The following is an 18,810-nucleotide window of genomic DNA, read 5'->3' on the forward strand; positions in this document are numbered from 1 at the left end:
ATTACTTGAAAATGCATGCACATTAAATACCTGTAGGTACAATGTACTGTAGTGACCATTTATTGAAGTTTTTACTACATGCACTCACAATACTTTGATAATAACTCAATGCGTTATCAACTATTGTACTGTATTTGATCATATCTTTTTTTGAAAGTACTGTATTTAATGTACCGATATTTTGAAGTGTATCCAATTAATGGATTATTCATTTTATCAACTTAGATAAGTTAACTTTTTTTTATTTTAAAACCTGAGAGACATTACATATTACCAAGATAATTTTCCATGAAGATGAACATACTGCTGACCAGTTTCAAACTCCAAGCTATTTTTAACTACGTTTTAGATGTTTTTTTTGCTACTGCATTTATGTTATATAAATTGCATATGACAATCTGACTGTTTAACTTTCACAGGCAAACCTGCACTAAGTATTTAATTGTTAACCTGTCATATTCCTTTTATGACATCGCCCTTGTGGAAACTTTTGGTTTATGACATCACCTTGAATTAGTGATTTTTAATCCTGTTTTTTTATGCAGTTTCAATTTATTGTAAATGAAAAACTGAATAACATATCATGGTATAAAGTACGGCCTTCTTAACCTATTTTAAGCATTTAGTTAAAGCTTGAGCCTGTTGTTTTACTATTTCTTTCACAGTCACTGCAGTCAACACAAGTGGGGTTTTCCAAAGCAGCTGCCAAGTCCAAAATCCATCTTCTATGAGGAGGATGTACAGGAAGAGATTGAACTAGAGGAGTCAAACAGTGAGCCGGGCATCATGCAGCTGAAACATGGAGACCAAACAGAGCCAAGTGAAGCCAAGCCAGAGAACAGTAAGGACTTGCAGGATGCTCCCAGGACTGGATCAAAGGTCCACAGTGAGGGAGAGATTGATATCGACTCCCCAAGCACAGAGAGTGCAGGGGTGTGCACTTCACCAAACGAGAGGGAGGTCAGTGCACTGGACAACCAAGCTCAGGAAACCGGCCAGCCAGATGCCAAGCCAGAAACCAAAAGTAAAAATATTTTGAACCCTCGTAAAACAGAAACAAAGACGAATACCAGTGAAAACCCAAAGACGGCCAGGGCCACCGTGAGGAAAATGAAGAAGAAGAAGAAGAAGAAGGCGGAGTGCAGAGGTCAAGGGGAAGAGCAGGAGCAGCAGTGTGCTTCAGGACCAGCAGCTGAGGAAGGTGGGCCAGGTGTGCTGGGCTATGCGGTTCCCAGGGCACCTCTTGTTATATGTGTGCTTGCATTTGTGTTAGCATGTATCCTCAAGAGTTATTTGATTTAATATTTTGTGCAGTTATCTGTGTGCAAGTATTCTGTTTTATTAGCTGGGGCCTCAAAAGAGTGTGTCTGTGGAAATGTAATCAAAATAGAAAACGACACTAAGAATAATGTACAATGATCATGTACTGTAGCTTTACAAATCAATCTGAATATACTGTATATCATTCTTTAGGGCAGTGGTTCTCAAACTTTTTGGACTGTGCCCCTCTTTCTCTTGTTTGTGGTACTTGACACCCCTCCCCTTCACACACATGTACATATACCGGTAAAGAAAATCCAATATGCCACTGGCTTCTCTGTATGTCACTTTCTTTTGCACGAATAAGAGCAAACTTAACACTGCAAATAACAGTTTACCGATTGTGTCCAACGCTTACTAATGCACACACCACGCAGTAAGCCAATAAACAACGTACATCACCAGATGGTAGCGGACTTAATCCAATAGTATGCAAGCTTAAATAAAAGACACCAGTCAGATGCACAGCGCCATCTAGAAACCTTGACATGCCAGCAGTAAGATTTTCTTCAAATTAATATATACATAGGATAAGATGTGCGCGATAATTCTGCGCCCACCAGTTTGAGAACCACTGCTCTAGGGGAACAGTTCTCTGCATGCCCAAGCAGAAATGCATTTAGTTTAAATCCACTGACTTTATGAAAGAATATTAGAAGGTTTAATGTTCTTGTTCAGTTTGGAAGCATGGGCCATTCTTTGTTCTTTCAAAACTGTGAATTTTAAGTAATCAAATGCATGGCATCTCTATAGATGGGTGATTAAGATTCCTGGTATTGTTGGTCATATCTGGTATACAGCATAGATTTAAAACTATATATATATATATATATATATATATATATATATATATATATATATATATATATATATATATTATTATTATTATTTTAAAGAGACTTTTGTTCGTTGTTGCTTTTAACAATGAGAGAATCATTACCATTATCAAGTCTTTGACAACACAGCTTCCAAAGGATGCTGGGATTGGAGTTCTAGAGGTCTATTTTAATGATCTAAACAATGGCGGAGCTTAATACCACCGCTCCTAAATTGATAAGCCTGATTTTCTGCAGTACTCACCCACTGTATTCATATTATTAAATGGGTCAATAATACATCTAGAGGGGGTAAAACATTGATTTAATATGGACTTCATATATATTCATAAGTACATCATACTATATTGCATACATAATCTACAATAAGAGTATGCAGATCTGACACTAAATAGATCATTAAAATAGTCCCCCATTGAGAACAGTCATCTCCCTGTAGCCTTGGCAAAGTCATTGCTGTGTTGCTTTTGAGCTCCCTGTAGCCTTGGCAAAGTCATTGCTGTGTTCCTTTTGAGCTGTCTGTAGCCTTGGCAAAGTCATTGCTGTGTTGCATTTGAGCTCCCTGTAGCCTTGGCAAAGTCATTGCTGTGTTGCATTTGAGCTCCCTGTAGCCTTGGCAAAGTCATTGCTGTGTTGCATTTGAGCTCCCTGTAGCCTTGGTAAAGTCATTGCTGTGTTGCATTTGAGCTCCCTGTAGCCTTGGCAAAGTCATTGCTGTGTTGCATTTGAGCTGCCTGTAGCCTTGGCAAAGTCATTGCTGTGTTGCATTTGAGCTCCCTGTAGCCTTGGCAGAGTCATTGCTGTGTTGCTTTTGTGCTCCCTGTAGCCTTGGCAAAGTCATTGCTGTGTTGCTTTTGTGCTCCCTGTAGCCTTGGCAAAGTCATTGCTGTGTTGCTTTTGAGCTCCCTGTAGCCTTGGCAAAGTCATTGATGGGTTGCTTTTGTGCTCCCTGTAGCCTTGGCAAAGTCATTGCTGTGTTGCTTTTGAGCTCCCTGTGTAGCCTTGGCAAAGTCATTGCTGTGTTGCTTTTGAGCTCCCTGTAGCCTTGGCAAAGTCATTGATGGGTTGCTTATGAATGACTTGAACAAGGGAAGCTCACTTGACTTCAAGCCAGTTGGAATTAAACCAGCTTCAAAGAGTTAATCATAAAAGACTATTGCTTTAAAAATCACACACTGGTTTTCCATGCAGTGATGTTCATTCTCCTCTTAGAATTGCATTAAATTGAAAAAACTAAAACAAAAAAAAAAACCCCAATGTGGTTAATTGCCACTATGCTAAATCATATACATATATTCATTATTACATTGAAATAACTGACATTCATTCATTCATTACACCATTGCAAGAAATAAATAAATATATATTCTATACAATTAAGTGTATGTTAATTTGTTTGAGTATAGTATTTTCTTCAATGATCTGCATAATAAGCTTTGTTATTTAGCAAATAAAAATGCATGACAAATTAGCTCCATGAAGCTACATTACTGTATATACTGCGGCTATAGCATTAGTGCATTTATTATTTTTTATATATATATATAATTAATAAACTAAATAAATTCTGAACACTCCTGTACCAGTTGCTATTTGAGTACGTTCTCAGGAATCTAACAAGGTTTTTAGGCAGCTGTGGTATTTAGAGGCGTGTTTTACTCCTTACACATTCTTAACCTAAGAGGTGCCCAGTACTGTGTACGTCAATTCAGGAGTTGCCATAACAACCACAGAATGTCAACCAATTATAGATTTTGTTGCATAATTGTTGGTTTCAATGTAAAGTCTGCAATGATTCCAGATGCATGCATTCATGCATTACGTGTCAGTGGTCAGTGGCTGCATTTTAAAAACTTCAAAGGCGGCACTCTTCCTCGACCCTGACACCTGTGCTGCCCATTTAAGTTACACACTGTGTTGGCAGGTTCTGTTGTCTTTGACTTCAGTATTCCGCGTTAGGGACCATGTAAGCAGCATGACAAACAACCAGGCCTACCATAACGTTAAGCATATAGCACACATCCTGTGTATAACAAGCATGACACATCCAGTGTATAACGTGCACCCTTGTATACTACTCTATCAAAAACACCTCAGTATTCAAGCTCGGTTTTCTGTCCATATTAGGTATTATATAGCACGTTACAGTATAGCCTGCCTTGTGTGTGTGTGTGTAACTCACAGCATGCAAAACATATAATGCGCTTTGCCCATATTTTTCATTGTCTAAAATCTAAGGAAATTAAGTCCTCAGTCCTATTATTTCCCTGCAGCTGAGTAAATAGGATATATAATATCTCCTATTTGATCATTGACTGGATGGACAAAAACCTAGGATAATACACTAGGATTATACCATACGGTCATATATATATGCACATGTAAAATGGCCTTGTATGGTAACTGTCTGCTTTACTGAAAGCCACTGTTTTTGTTTGCAGTGTTTAATTGATTGCTTGAGATGTCATGTCACACCTCATATCACCTTCCATTAATCAAAAGCCAATGTAACACAGCACCAGCTAGCCTGGCCCTCCCCATTTCTTAAAATGACTTTTAAAAAGGCTCTACTTGTTTCCACAGACCTTTATGAGGCTGTATGTTTTTGCTGACATCAGCATCAGTCTACCCTAATCCCAACCTGCATGCAACCACATAACTACCAACAATTTTCCAAACCCCAAACCAACTTCTCTGTAGCAGTTTTGAAGGAGGTGTTGGTTATCTGATGTCATAATAACAATGACATTTGGAAATATCACTGTTTAAAAAAAAAGAAAAACAGCAATGATTCTATTAACTTTTAATATGTAGGTATTCCTTTCAGTCACTACATTGTTCAATGTTAAGTTTCTTTTTTCAGCTATACTTTTATAATCCATAAATTGGCAGACTAACTTCTTGTACCCCACTAAAGTTCATAAAAAAAGTAAAAGTAAAAAATTGGGACTGAAGGGATTGTAACAAAAAGTCAGTGCTCCTGCCTACTCTTTCGTAAAAAGAACTCACATCCAGGTAAGTGTGATCTTCTATAACTGACATAGAAAAGTGATACGGAGCTGCTAACTTTCACTCTCAGCCCTGACACCTGATCAGTGGTGTGTAACAAAGCACAAGACACATAAGGTCAGCACTTACTGTATGCTTTGGCTTTATGATGACCTGCTCTCTAACTCAGCCTGCTGTTGCAACAGCCTACATACAACCCACCTAGAGATGACATGGCTTCAGGACAAGCTATGCCTGTCATTCTCTTTGTGGAGCAGGTCTTCAAGAGTAGCCTCTGCAGCTTCCCCCAATTCATTCCAAAATTCACTGCCAGGAGACTCTACAATTTCCCAGGTATGTTTGCATGTAAGAAACCGTTTAAAAAGTGATGCATTATTGATTTCTAGTATTCTATTTATCTGTCCCCATAAATACTGTACAGCATGTGTGAATAGCAGCTACTGCATGGTCTTAGTATGTGATAGCAACTTTTATCAGTGGCATGACACTTTCACACATGTGATAAAAGTTATCCCATTTATTCCACTGATGTTGCTTATGACATCACAGTAGAAACGCATAACATATTATTATTACACAAGGTATACTAAATATTTATTTTTTACCATACCATTAGACAATAAAATTGTAGAAAATGATAACGTTTTTTTTAAATGTGATCTTTTGTTTAGCCCCCGACGGCCTCGTAATCGAGTCTCCCGACTGTGGGAAAGAAGAAGGCCTCAGCAAATTGAGTTTTAAAAGAAGCTCAGAGTCTGACAAAAAACAGGACCCCAAAGGACCCGGGCCTTTCTTTTATATAGGAGGAGGAAACGGGGGCGCCCTGTGAGTGATTTTAACCTTCTCTACTGTTCTAGGATAGGAATGTGGGCTAATTCCCAAGACTTTACCTTCTGGAAGCCTGGGTTCAAATCTGGGTAAGGTTCTAAATTTAGGGGTCTCTGTTTAGAGCCTGGTGGACAGTAGTCTACCTCACAATGTTAACACATGAAGAACACTTACAGTACTTTTATCTATTATTTCAATCTTCAATAAAACATTATATATATATATATATATATATATATAGATATATATATATATATATATCTATATATATATATATATATATATAGATATATATATGTATATATATATATATCTATATATATATATATATATATATATATATATATATATATATATATATATATATATATTATTCAAGTTTTGCACACTTACAAAAAGGTGCAGTGATTTGAAGGTCAGGAAGAGCTGTAAAGCCACAGAGACCGTTAAGTTTATGAGCAGATACCAGGAGTTGGATTTCTTCCTGGTTATTTGGTTGTACATTAATCAAGACACCTGTCTCGTGTGTGCTGCTCCAGTCTGCTTATCTGCTGACTGTATCTGTTGGTGTGATACTGGAATAATCAGCAGGCAATTCTGCTCAGATGCCTCTGCTGTAAGAGCGGGAGCCTGGCCCAGTCTTTATCATGATCAGCAGTCTTTAACAGTGTAATGAGCTAGAACTTGCACAGAAAACAAGTATGCATTTTTAAAACAAGGTTGAAAAAAATAAAAGTTGGGTGATTCTAATTGCAGTGGATACTGTAATTACCGGTATACTATGTGCACTAGTATATAACCTGCATTCTTGCAACTGCATGCTTTAGCGGCACTTGTCTAGCACTGCTGCTGCCTAGCTTCTTTTAATGCATAATGGACCCATTGCCAGTGCATTTATGCTTCATGGTGTAGCTGACATACAGAGCTCATCTACAGATAGATATGAGCGGGACAGCAACTCCAGCACGTGTTTGTATACAATCTTCTCATGTTTAACACACACACACACACACACGCACACAGCTTGTATATGTATATCATTCTTGTTACTGTAGAATATGATTAAGAGAAATTGTAAAAAGTTCTATACAAGAAATGGAAGTATGCCATCTGGTTTGAGAATTGGAAACTGTCAAAAGGTTGGTATGTCTGCTTATTTCTTCATTTCTAATTCAGTGTGGGTGCCTACTGTTTGAGTAAAGGCTGGCAGCGCATCAACAACAAGAACAGAGAGGATTATAAACTGAAATGGTGCGAGACCAAATCCTATGCCACGTACATCAACTTTCGCCAAGGTAAAGAAAACAGAGGAGTTTATATATCCACTTGCCCTGCATACAGGAAATAAGAGTCTCTGAATACAGTACACACAACCCAAAGCTTTCTCAGGTCACTCCCCAACTCTCACGATTGGGTACTATACTAACAAACGCGAAAGAAAAACTGATGAGCATGATCATTGAAACATTTAACTAGGATCCAAACAATACTGTTGGCACAGTCATCAATGCAAGCCAAAGCTGGTACCGATATGTTACCACAGTATTGCAATTGATTACACAAGCATGATTTACAGTAGTTCATGCTATAATGATAACATTGGTATGAAAAAAATATACAGATATTACCACTGTGGTAGCTCTCTACCAATGGATTGTATATAATATACAGCTATGGCTAAAAGTTTTGCATCACCCTATAGAATTAATGATTTTTGCTTCATAAAATCGAATGAAACCTGCTGAATAAAGTTATGTTAACATATTGAAGGTTCTGTTGTAAAATTCTAGGTAATGCAAAACTTTTGGCCATAGCTGTAGCTTATATTAAACCAGCATAAGCAATACAGAAACATTGAAGAAGTGATTTGATAGAGGCCATGTGTGACAGGACGGCTGAGCGTTGACGTCCCCAGACCACACAGCTGACAGAGACACACAGGCAGGTACTACGAGTGCAAAGTGCTGGTGCGACGTTTTTAATGAAAACCAAAAGGTTGTACAAAAACACTGCTCATAGAGCAAAAATAAAAGTTCAAACAAAAACAAATCTCAAACCCAAAATGACTCCCAAACAAATACTGTGCTGGTCTGCCCAGCACGAGTAGCAATTGCTTATTTTTCTTTTAACTTTCGTTTTTGTTTTTGTCTGTCTGTCTCACTCGCTCTCGTTCACATTCCACCTCCTTGAACAACCAAAAAGCTGCAGGTTTTTACCATCACCAGATTAGCAAAAAATGAATCAATTAATCTGGAGATGGTCACATTCTGCACAGGGTTTTTAAATATCTGTGTGGTCGACAGCAACTTCATTAATTTGCTGCCGACCACGCAGTCTCACGAGCTGTCTGGCAGAGACGAGCTGCTAACACCGCCTCTGCCAGGCCACATTTAAACCAACAATAAGAAACAAAAACTTTTTTTTTTTTAAATAAACACAAAATACATTCAAAGATGACAAAAATAACATCACCTGTTTTAAATAAACTTAAACAATACATTTTAAATCATAACCATACATTCACCCGCGCTGAATAAGCACAACACATTTAATTCCCATGCAGGGCTTAGCCCTGCCCCCTCTAATGATGTGCTTTCCTTCTGCCCTGCCACACCATGTCTTTCCCACTTGTGTGTGTTGGGTGTGAACAGCCGTCTAGCTACATTTCCGTCCTCTTTCTTTCATCGCTACAGGCGAGCAGCTTGTTTACCAAATCCCCAATAACAAGGTCCTGACCACCAAGATAGGCCTCCTGAGCAGCCTGAGGGAGTATGAGCGGGTTGTCACCAAGATCCAGCTGGGCAGAGCTTCAAAGTAAGTGTCAGGCTCGAGGCGCTGGCTTCTAACATGGACATGGACGTCTCCTCAACGCAGCCTGCATGTCCCATTCTGTCCCCTGTTACCTCCAGATAAACTGGACACTGATCACTGGGTCTAGTTTGGAGATCCATTTTGCCAGAGCATCTGACAAAAGCATGTGTAACCTCTGAAGTAAGAGAAGCTGTGGGTGTTTGGGGAATAAAGGTGATTGGTACTCTGTGGCACTGTCATGGATGGCTGGAGTGGTGCGTGTGGGTGGTGACTGCAGGTTCAGGAAGCAGCACAAACACAAAGGATACAGGGCTGAAACTGCCAAAGCAGTATGTTTATTAAATAACAAAAATAAACAAAACACCAAAGAAAGGGCACGTTGGCCAAACAAAACAAACACAAACTATATTTATTTTACAAAAACGAGTACCTTGTTCCCTGGCTGGTAGCATTCACTCTTGGCCCATTTAACTAACAACTCTCTTCTCCCTCTGAGCCCGGAGTGGGTCTTTTATATCCTGTGGCTGGAGCCTTAATTACCCATCAAACAATGACCTTATTAAGGCTCCAGCCACATTCCCATGAGCTTTATATAGGGATGGGGAATTAACCCCATCCACCCAGCTTCACATTATATAGCCGGCTTTTCGCCGGTCTCAAATAATATATAATAATGGACAGTTCGTCCGCCTGCACATAAACACAATAATAATAATAATAATAATAATAATAATAATAATAATAATAATAATAATAATAATAATAATATATACAATATATACATAAATAATAAAAGGGGCGGGCACCTTGCCACAGGCACTTAAAGTCTTTATCGTTACTAATGTGTCCACATTTGCTGTTGAGAAGATCGTGTGGCCACTAAGCCAAGGGTTACTGTATTATTTTTGTCTGCAATGCCGTTTATGTCACAACAGATGACCAAGCACTAGAGTAAGCGAGACTTTGAGAAGTCACATAGAAAAAGCCTGGTGGAAATATAAGGAATTATAGTGACTTTTTGAAGCCAAGCACACACCTTCTATACAGATAATAACCAGAATGAATTAGTTTCTGCTTTATCACACCCATCCCACATGTCTTTTTCTCAGAGATGATATTGTGTGGCGTGTGGTATTGTTGGCATTGCTCTGCTTTTTACACTTGCATGACAGCCTTTTATTTTCTATTCTGCAGGCTATTAAAACAGGAAGATTTCTTTCCTGACACATTCCGCATGGATGTAAAGGAAGAAAGGGAAGCTTTCTTTGCGCTGTATGAAGGTAAACCTGGCCGATTATCTATAATTTCTATCTTACACAGGCTTTTTTGATAGTATATTCAGTATAAAGCTTTTTATTCAATTCTGTTTATATAGCATTGTTTAATACAATATGTTTGCTATAATAAATTGAATTGGGTGTTAGGTACTCGTTACATGTACCAGGAACATAATCTTGAGGTGTCACCTGTTTATAATCTTTGATAATTACTACCTTTGGTTAGATTTCAGAGGATTAGGCAGACAATCTGGAAAAAAACAAATGAGTATTTCCAGCACACTGTAAATCAGGGCTGTCCAAAGTGGTCCCTTCCACTCCTGGTCTTTGTTTCAACCTTGTTCTAAATTGTTTTATTTAACCAATATAACCTCCATCCAGACCCTGAAGTAGTTAATTATATAATGTTACCTGTTAAACCTGGAGTGGAATAAGCCTCCAGGACTGGGATTGGACACATCTGCCATAGATTAACTCGCAAGTGTTAGAGCACCACACTCGCATGTTTCTTTCATCCTGCTGCACAGGAAGTGGGGTTTTATAGTGTGGTGGCTGGAGCTTCTCCTGAGTCTAAGTGAAATTAAAGTTTGAAATATCTCGGCAGCCAAAATTGTATGAAAAGATTTTTTTGTTTTGTTTTAAGACGCCTGTAAATACAGGGTAAAAAAAATGCCCTGTATCCTGGCTAACTTCCTTTCTTGGTTTGTGCTGCAGAGAGACAGGTCTGGATTTGTAAGCCCACAGGTCTGAATCAAGGTCGCGGGATCTTCCTACTGAAGACAGCTGAAGATATGGAAGACTTTCGCTCCAGGCTGCAGAACATTGAAGAGAACCCACTTTACAAAAAGATACCTTTCAAATCGCCTCAGGCCAGAATAGTTACAAAGGTAGGATATTACACCTGAGAAACCACTCATCAATCTCTGTGAACTAAATCATTCATACAACGCTAAATAAGTACTATAGTGATTGATGTTTTAGTTTGCTTTTTGACTGGAGAATTGCTAACAATTGTTTTTGGTTCCCTACCACAACAGTCTTCTGATTCTAAATAAAATGTCCCTCTGCACCACTTTTCATTGAGATGTTTTCTGAGTACTGTGTGACTGGTTCGGGTTATAAGTGTGGCACACAGGAAGCATCTACTGCTGTAAAAATCACACAGTGTTAGGTAACCCTGAAACCTTGTCTCATAATTGTGGTGCGGGTCTAACCAAAACTCTTGGCTGATACTTTGGGGGTCTGCCTTATATTTACAGGATTAATAAATGACAAATTAATCTCTTAAGTAAAGCAGTCAATTAACCAAGAGACCTGGTCTTGACAAGAAGTTTCTTTATTGTGAAAAAAGCAGTTACTCTCAGGCATGCAGTGGTGCACTGTGGGCCCTGTCATTACAAGGGCGGGCCTACTAGAAGTTGCTCTGAAAAGATCTATTTTTTTTTTTAAAGCTTTAAGTATGGCAGTGTTTGTGTGTTGCCTGTGTTCACCTCATTTCCAACGTTTCAAGACTCTCCCTGCCTACGCTTCCTTGTTCAGAGAAATGGTAAAGGAATCTTCCTTCTGTAGGGTTTGTGGCTTAAAGGGGAACTGCATGCAACAGGGAAGAAAGCACAGCAAGAAAGGTGTAACAATTGAGCAATAACACACGAGAGAGAGGAAAAATTGGGGGAGACTACTGCCTTTATTAGATGTTCCTTGGTTCTCCTCAAGTTGCATAGGAATAATACTTCTGATGAGGAGTTTATCTGGCTGATTATCAGACACTGCATAGTTTAAATAGACTCACTGCTAGAATAAATCTGGGCAAAGAAGTTGAAATTTACAGGTGCTATCATTTAAAAAAAAGCATTAAGTATATAATACACTCTTCTTTAAAACACTGGCATTGAATCAATTGATCTAAATGGGGGCGGATCCTAACATCACCATTGTACTCAAGGTGCACACATTTTAATGATTAGATCCGCCACTTTAGATGAATTGAATATACCGCACAACATTACTCTAATGCATGTACTTCCCCTTTAACAAAATGAGTTAGGGCATCTGTCGATTTTCATGCCTCGCCCTCCTAAAGTTTTTTAAAAGGCCGGTGTCAGGTCTAGAGCATAATCACATCTCATTTAAATACTTGCAAAGCAGGAGTGAAATGACGTGGCGTGTGTGCGCTGCCCTCAATTTGACAGCGGCGAGCTCCAAGCATCTTTTTAATTTCCTTAGCATTATGGTTTGGCAGTTGATTACATAGCTTTATATATTGCAGTGTAAAGTAACAGTTAAAACAAATAGGTCTTTCTGATCGGCTGTATGACATTCGTATGTATAATTAGATTTTCTCACTTCTGAAATGTTTTTTTTTCAATTTCAGCTTTTTTCAGATTTTTGATTCGAGCTGTTGCCACCTAGTTTATTTATTTTTTTAACAATATGCCCTGTCCTGTGATTTTATTCTTTAGAAACTGTACCATCACACTCAAGTAATCCATGCATAACAAACTGACTCACATGTACATAGGAGGTTGTCACTGAACGTTTCCCAAAATGGGGCACTTGCATCTACCCACCCAAGTTGTCATTCTGCCACACTGTCCGTACCTAACACAGCGTCTCAACAGACACGCTCTCTACATCTCAAATTGCTATCCATCTACTCCCAGTATTTCGAGTACTGTGAGAGTGTTCTCAGGCATGTTCCTTACATGATGTCATCTAGTGGACACACACAGCATATGTCTATCATTCCATTACCTGAATTCCATGCCAATCAAGAGGGGAGAAAATGACTCATTACTAGTAAAATGTGAACTTTTTAACAACAGTAACTTTGAACTAAGAAGAGTGTTAAACAATATAAAACAAATTTAGATTGAGAACGTATTATATGGGAATTCTATATCGCATTATGGAATATGGTTTTGGCCGTAAAAATTAACCATCAAGTGACTAAAATGTAATACAAAATGCAGTGATCCAATAAATTCCAGTAATGCTGATGTAATCCTTTTTTTCCCCCCTATGGAAGTTTGCCAGGATTGGGGAGGTCTAAAACAGAATACATAGCTTTGTGTTTTACATTTTTACTGTACATTCGGCTATTTAAAGTCTGACTGGATTCCCAAAATGGTATTTATTACCTTGATTAGAAAATAGTTTTGGAATGCAACAGTGGTCTGGCACTTCCAGGCATTTATCAGTACAGTTTATTGGTTTACAGCGCCCCCTGCTGTAGACTAGCCAAGCAAACAACCCACACACTGATTTTTTTTAAATAGATCTGACTTAGTCAGGTTTCAACATAGCTGCCTTCCTTGTTTTTAGGCAATGGTTCAGGCTAGTACAAATATTGAAGTTTGTTTTGTTTTCCAATTGCTTCAAATCCTCAAAATAAATAAATAAAAGAAACTGGCTAAAATGTAGCAAATTGTTAAAGGCAATACAACGAGAGAATCTGGAGATCTTCCAATATTATTGTATCTTGTATCTAATTCCTTGCATCTGTTTACAGGTATGTTCAAAACCCTCTGCTCCTAGAAGGAAAGAAGTTTGACGTCCGTTCCTACTTCCTCATTGCCAGCACAGTGCCTTACATGGTATTCTTCCGCCATGGTTACGTCAGATTGACCTGTGAATCTTATGACCCCAACTCCAATGACCTCACAGCACACTTAACCAATCAGGTGGGTTTGCCGTCTTTGTAAGATCAAATATGTATGATAAGCCATGATCAGAAAACCCATACATGATGATTTTGGTTTTTTTTAGTCTTGATTTAAAATAATGTGTGAAAGAACATCAGTTGTATAACCAGAACGCCAGGCTGAAAAACAGCCAGTTCCAACCAGCTTTAAACCTGTTCTGCTGGTGTAACTGGCATTGGCGTGCTGCCGTTAAGGAACCTGTTGACCCCTGTGGGTAAGATAAAGTAATGGGATATGAGAGGTCTACCCTTCCAAAAGGATTTGATCCTTTTGTACCGTGGTTAAGACTGGCTTGGGAGCTGCATGTTCTGCCAGACACACTGCCTGTGAGCTTGAATCTTTAACAGGGATGCTATTGTAAAAGGATGGAAAGTCCTGAGAGAAAAAAATAGAATTAAAAGGTTATAGATAGTTCAGTACAGTATATACTGTACAGGGTTTCATCCAGTGCTGACAGCCGCAATGTTACAAAAAAATAAGCTACAGTACATGACCTCTAAATGACATTCAAACATTGTGTTTACAGCACAGCTCTTAATCGATTCCTGTACAGGTCAATAGGTAAAGTTATCCACCTAGAGCAGGAAGAGAATGCTGTTTCCCTCCCCCACCCCCACCCAGTCTTTTAAAAATAGGATTAGCACAACATAGAATTCTACACAAAATACAGAAATACTGGTCAACTACCCAAAAACACAAACAGCATTGCAATTGTAAAGAACCTTTTATTATTCTTTTAAAAAGTCAGCTGTACTGCTTAATAGTTGCAAACCAGGGATGGCAAAAAGACTCCCATTGCATGTTTGATCCATTCCTGGCTTCACTATGACACGTCCGAGCTTATACACTGTAGCTAATCGAGTTTGTAGTAAAACCTGGAATGGGTGAAACCGCAATGCAGTAGGAGTCTTATTTCCATCCCTGGCAAACTATGATGTTTTAGAATATTTTGTATAAAAAACTATAAACAACTTAATAGTGGTGTCAGTAATTCTGGAGGCAGTGCTTAAAGTCCAGGGCCTGTAACCAGAAGGTCACTGGTTCAAATCCCACCTCTGCCACTGACTGACTCACTGTGTGGCCCTGAGCAAGTCACTTAACCTCCATGTGCTCCATCCTGCAGATGAGATGTTAAATCAATGTCCTATTGTAAGTGACTCTGCATATAATGCACAGTTTACAGCCTACCTCTGTAAAGCACTTTGAGATGGTGGTCCACTTTGAAAGGCACTATATAAAAATAAAGATAATAATAATAATAATGTGGGCTCAGCATCTTTGTTCGATCTTTATGATAAACTGTGATCATAAAAAAAATACAAATTTTACCAAGAAGATTATTATTGCCACACCATTTAGATAAAAAAATAAAATAATCATTATCCAGCACCGAGCCAGGATATGAATGTAATCCTGTATATTTTCCAAAGTGAGGACTGGGAATCTCTTTGTGCTGGCTCTCTGCCCTCAGGTGCGTGGTGGCTGTTTTCGTTGGAAGTGTATGTGTTCATGCTGCGCTCGGGGGGATACTCTGGCACAGATGAGACTCCTGGTAACAGCTGCTCTCACTCTGAGGACAGGTGTTCATTAGCACAGGAAACTGGCAGAGGTGGGGCTAGGAAACTCACCTGGACAGCTGCTTGGGCATGTTTGATTACACAATGACAAAAATATATATCATAAACCATCAATGGACAGTTTGTGAATCTAGCTGTACTGTTTGTAGACATTTGCAGTATTTTTCGATTTTGTAAACCTATGAGCTTATTTCTAGCTTTTAAATATTACACTTTAGCTAGTACATGTGTCCTGTTCTTTCATGCCTAACTGTAAAATTCTGGTTGGAAGGATAAGATCCCAAACACACCAGGGGTTTATTTGGGCCTTTTTTTCTGTTTACAAATGATGAACCGTATGGGGGAGGGGAGGGGAGGGGAGGGGAGGGGAGGGGAGGGGAGGGGGGGGGGATTCACTCTATATACAGAACATGTATAATAAAAAAACAATTTCCTGTTCCATGAAATGAATGGCAGTAGTGTTCTGTAACATGTTTTAAGATGCGACATCTATGAGTAAGACAATTACTGTTTTTATTACACTCAAAAACAACGCCAAAAAACAAGCACTCTTACCAGCTATGTTATCGATCCTGTTCATCAGCACGCCACTGGTATTGTTCAGACATGAACACTGCTAGGCAAAGGCTGGCATGCAGCTACCGACACCATAGCAGAGGAGAACTATACTGTATGGAAGCTACTCACTGTAAATCAGTCAGTACATTAGGGCTATGAAAAAAAATGTTATCCCTCTTCCTTCCTTGTTTGTAAACAACCCTTGAAACACACTATGTTAGCTTTAGATTTAAACCTTCACCTTCACCTTTTTTTTTTTTTTTTTTTAATTAAATTTCCACCTGTTTATCTGGCTTTGCAATATAGCTTGAACAAATTCAAATAAGTTACATTTCCACTTTGTTGCTTCCTTTTAACTATATATTTTTGATCTGTACCTGTGAAGATTGAGCTGTCTGGGGCGTTGAACATAAAGGCAATTGCTTCACGTCTGTTACTTTGTGTCACTTCCATCTGTGACATGCTGCGGCTCGTTCGTTTTTTCTTTTTCTTCTCCGTGCCTTTGATTTTTTATATTTTGACAGTTCTAGGTCATGCTGTAATAGAGCTACTCAATAGCAGTGTTATCCATACACCCAGAAATCACTAAGTACGCTAAGCCTTTTTGTTACATCTGAAGCAGATTATGAATGCATAAGCAGTTGCATCTGTTTTACATTGTCATTATAGCTGCATAGTTTGACAAACCTTAAAATGGTAAATGTTCCTTAGCTTTTCAGACTTTTCAAAAACCTGTAGTACTGCTGCAAATAGTTCTGATTAACATTGTGGAAAGCAGGCTTCACTGAGCTTGTGTCCGTACAGCTTGGGGAATATACACAAACATGCAACTGTAGAATTGAATCCTCCTTGACGGAACACCGAGTGACGCACTAACTCTTGTCGTCAAAATAAAAATGAAAAACTTTGTGAAATGTTTACACTGTAATGTAAAACTGAGCACAACCAACTGAGCTGTAGTCTTTCTAATGAAAATCAAGCATGCTCTTACGCCTTTGATCCACTATGGTGACATTATTTCTAGAGTATCTATTACCATGGTCTTAAGAATACTGGATCCTTTGTGCCATTCTACATTGAGATTTCTAACCAGATTGGGTTATTCTGTTCATCATTGTGATTTATATAGATTGGCTGGTCCAACTTCTTTATCGTCGTAAAGATTGAAACACCGGTACATAATTGTCCATAAGGCTATCCTTGGCAAAATCTGATTTGTAATTTGATTAACTTGTTTGTATTGGCTGTGTTTATTTCAATTTAAACTTATTATTACAGTAATCTGTCGCGTATCCGACTGCGGTGGGACCAGTGTAAGGGTGGATATGTAAAAAGTCAGATAAATTAATCCTGTTTTAAATACCATTATACACAGCTCTAAAAATGACTATATTCACACAGTTATTGTTTTGAGATTGAGCTTTTATTAGGGAGCTCCCCTAAATCCCTTGTTGCTGACTGACAGGCAGGTGATCGAGATGGAGGTTGAAGTTGATACGCCCCGCAGGCGAACAGGATTTATTAACATATCAAGTCAACACACCAAACAGCTAATGTGACACTACCAGCAATATAACACAGTGTACAAAGACTTTGGTAGGATCTACAATCTCTGAACTAATCTTCTTTGCTCAATAATAAACTAATGCTGCTGAAGAGCTTGATCATGGTGGATAAATGGTTAGGACGGATGTGTGACACGTGACAGATTACTGTATTATTATTATTATTATTATTATTATTATTATTATTATTATTATATGACACCTTCTTGACCAGATCTCTCTTGAAAAAGAGAATTTAATCTCAAACTAGACTTTTCTGGTTAAATAAAGCTTAAATAAAAACAACGCCAAGCAAAGCATGTGTTAATCATAACTCCAGCACAGAGAACAGTTACGGCGCAAAACAAGCAAATAATTGTTCTTCATTAAAAGTACAGAACAGTTTTGCACCATAATTTCATCACATGTCCCAAGACATGCATTTCATTTGAAAAGTACATCAAACTGCATCTTCTGCCTGCTGTGGGACTACGCTCTCCACATGTGAAGCACATTTCCCATAGGGAAATGTGCTTCTGTAAGGTCATATTCAATGGAGAAATAGACTCCGGAACTGACAGTGCCACTGAATATACATGTGATGTACTGTCTTCCCTTGGAAAGCATTACCGTTGGGATACCACTAAAACACCTGTATATTACCCTGATGAAACAGCACTGCCTGCAAAGGCAACACAAGGATTGCAAATATTGCACAGTGCTGCTGAAATAGTAACATACTGGTAATGGATTATCAGCGGTTTATTTATTTAAACTACTACCACTCCGATATCATTCCACCATGATAAATCACCCATGATAAATCAAGCAATCACTGTTAAGGATTTGTCAAAAATCCAGTACATCTTACCTTGTGTATAGATGTCATCCCATGCACTGTGACGGAATTCGAACACATTATACGTTCAATAGTTGTTCTTGATTACAATCTTTGTTTTTGTGACTTGTAATAAGTAAACATGTGGTGTGTAGGGGGTCTGTTATTGTAACATAAATCATTCTAACAGAATCAGAAAGCACCTGAAAATGCACAAGATGACATCTCCCAGTACAAACCCTACACACACAATGAATTAACTTAGAACAACTTTCGGCATTGACTTAGAATAACTAACTGTCTGTTTGCCTGCCTGGCTGCATGTCTGTCCAACAATTTACCCAAGGCTGCCTAGTGTGAAACCAATGTGAAACCAATTTATCTAAAATTGGGGTGGACAGGAGGCTGAATCACACTGGAAAGAGTAGACTGCCATTGCTTTGTGGTTTTCTCACCGTGTTTTATGATCAGTCCATCTACAGATAGAGTTTAAGCTTGTGAGACAGCCAGG

General features: G+C 38.5%; 1 protein-coding gene across 1 annotated transcript in view; it reads left to right on the top strand.

The window, feature by feature from the left end:
• LOC131698837 (protein polyglycylase TTLL10-like) overlaps positions 1–18,810 on the top strand; it is a 29,145-nt gene that overhangs the window by 1,654 nt on the left and 8,681 nt on the right. Inside the window, exons 2-8 of the mRNA XM_058993248.1 lie at positions 666–1,201; positions 5,837–5,990; positions 7,170–7,288; positions 8,687–8,807; positions 9,999–10,084; positions 10,796–10,963; positions 13,586–13,761. Coding sequence (XP_058849231.1) covers positions 787–1,201; positions 5,837–5,990; positions 7,170–7,288; positions 8,687–8,807; positions 9,999–10,084; positions 10,796–10,963; positions 13,586–13,761 — 1,239 coding nt within the window. The 5' untranslated portion in view covers positions 666–786. The remainder of the gene's footprint in view (positions 1–665; positions 1,202–5,836; positions 5,991–7,169; positions 7,289–8,686; positions 8,808–9,998; positions 10,085–10,795; positions 10,964–13,585; positions 13,762–18,810) is intronic.

This window comes from Acipenser ruthenus, chromosome 20 (assembly GCF_902713425.1).
Source record: "Acipenser ruthenus chromosome 20, fAciRut3.2 maternal haplotype, whole genome shotgun sequence".
Lineage (NCBI taxonomy): Eukaryota > Metazoa > Chordata > Actinopteri > Acipenseriformes > Acipenseridae > Acipenser > Acipenser ruthenus.